The 2,085-nt window shown below is 49.1% G+C and overlaps 1 protein-coding gene across 1 annotated transcript in view; it reads left to right on the forward strand.

Moving 5' to 3' along the window:
* KRT32 (keratin 32) overlaps window positions 1-193 on the forward strand; it is a 6,393-nt gene extending 6,200 nt beyond the window's left edge. Inside the window, exon 7 of the mRNA XM_003786376.1 lies at window positions 64-193. Within this exon, the coding sequence (XP_003786424.1) occupies window positions 64-193 (130 nt within the window). The remainder of the gene's footprint in view (window positions 1-63) is intronic.
* Window positions 194-2,085: the final 1,892 nt, after the last annotated feature.

The raw sequence follows: 2,085 nt of genomic DNA on the forward strand, positions 1-2,085 counted from the left end.
GGCAGGACCTTGGCCGAGGTGGCTTCTTCTCCTAACCCTGCCCTGCTGGAATTTCTCCCGCAGGCTGCCTGAGAACCCCTGCACCACTTCTTCCTGCCCCCCCTGTGCTCCCTCCACCTGCGTACCACAGACCATCTGCGTGCCCCGCACCATCTGTGTTCCTTGTGTGCCCTGTCCCCAAGGGCGCTACTGAAGTCCCGCCGTGCTGGTGGATCCTGGAGGGGTCAGAGCTGGGCAGCCTGATGCTTCCTCGGGCTGAGCATGACCGCAGTTCATTGGCCACCAAGACAGCAGGGCCAGCCCTGGGTCAGCGAGGAAGACCCTGAGAAGGAGCAAGTGGTGGCCCGTCCACAACAAGTTCTGACCCTACAGGGGCAACCTCGCCCTCCTCGCTTCAAAAATGCCTCTGCCTGTTCCATGGGCAAACTTCTCTTTGCTGACGTTTCTGGCTGGCTGTGCTGCCTCGGAGAGCATGTGTTCTGAATTAACTGGCAAATAAAGCCTCATTCAATGGCCCCGCAAACATGTCTGTCCCTGGCACTTATGCAGCCATATCTGTAAGCCAATTCTCCTCACTTAGGCTCAGGAAGAATGTGGCCAAATCCTGTGTTTATTTTTATGCCCCTTCTGCTTCCATGGATGCTTGAGAGGTGAAAACCCACAAGCCAAAAAACTAGGCAAAACCAGGCAATGGGTCCAGAGCCAAGTAATAAAAGAATAAAGAGAGGAGGGAGCTAATTATGCCAGAAACCAAGGCCAAACTACTGTAATTGAGAATTAGACTGTACTAAACTCACCCCTAAATCTCATTACCGCTGGTACAATGGGACTTTTCATTCATTCAGAAAATCTTCACTGCTCACCTACTAGGTGCAGGATCTACAATTAGAAGTTGGCTAACTCAGGCGATAGTACCCTGACACCTTGCAACAATCTATGAGAAAGATACCACTGTTTTATCCACTTTATAAATGAGGAAGCCGAGGCCCAGAGAGGTTAAGAAAATTGCTCAAAGTCACACAGCTAAGTGGTGGATCCAAGGCTCAAATCAAGGCTTTTAGGCTCTTGAGTCACTCAGTGAATTCATATTCAGAGTCCTTACTGTCCACAAACTGTAGCTGAGTGCAAAGGACACCAAAAAAGGCAAGTGATCACCACTAGCCAGACGCTGCTAATTAAAGGGGAGCTAAGACCAGTGAGGCCCCACTCCTTCCTCAATAAGGGCCATACAAAAGTAATAATAGTAATAATAATAATGGCAATTGCTACCACTTACTTGGCACTTATAATGCACCGAGTACTGTGTTGAGCATGTTACATAAATTAACTGATACAGTTTTTGTGACCACATTGTAAGGTAGGCATTGTATCCACCTCAGATAGGGAAACTGAGACCCAGAGTGGTAAAGTAAGTTGTCCAAAGTTACATGAAAGGATAAAGATTTGAAGCCAAGTCTAGCTGCACAGTAGTGTTATTTTAACCATTCTGTGATACCGTCGAATCCCTCCCCAGAAAGCATATACGCTAACACAGATTTGGAACAATTTTAGCTTGAGGGGAGCTGCAAAGGCTTCTTGCAGTTGGTGGCATTTGAGACAGGCCTTGAAGGTTAAAATGGGCGCCAACGGAGCATGGGAGAGGCAGGTGGGTGTGTGGGTCTGCAGGAGAGTAGGGGTCATGGGTGGTGGGTCTCAAGGAACCTCCCTCATTGCTTGGGAGAGGCTGGTGGGAATAAATCTCAAAAGACAGGAAGGCATCAGACTGTAGGGGTCTTGAGTACCCCACAAGGAGCCTGCTCTCTGTCCTGAAGGCAGGGTGTGTGTAGGGAGGGCTGCTGCAGGATTTGAGCCCAAGGATGACATGACCAGAGCAGCATTTTAGAATGTTTCACTTCAGAGCATAGACAGGATGGCTGAGAAGAGAGAAAGCTATGGAAGAAGCTCCCAGGTCTCAGCTAAGAGACAACATAGGGGGGCATGGAAAAATACGGATCTATCTGGGGAACGTGGTGAAGGATTGGACTTGGCAATGGATTGACCATGGCAGGTAAAGAGGAGGAAGATGGGAACAGGAACCTTGAACAC

Source organism: Otolemur garnettii, unplaced genomic scaffold (genome assembly GCF_000181295.1).
Source record: "Otolemur garnettii isolate 467f Iridium unplaced genomic scaffold, OtoGar3 scaffold00018, whole genome shotgun sequence".
Taxonomy (NCBI): domain Eukaryota; kingdom Metazoa; phylum Chordata; class Mammalia; order Primates; family Galagidae; genus Otolemur; species Otolemur garnettii.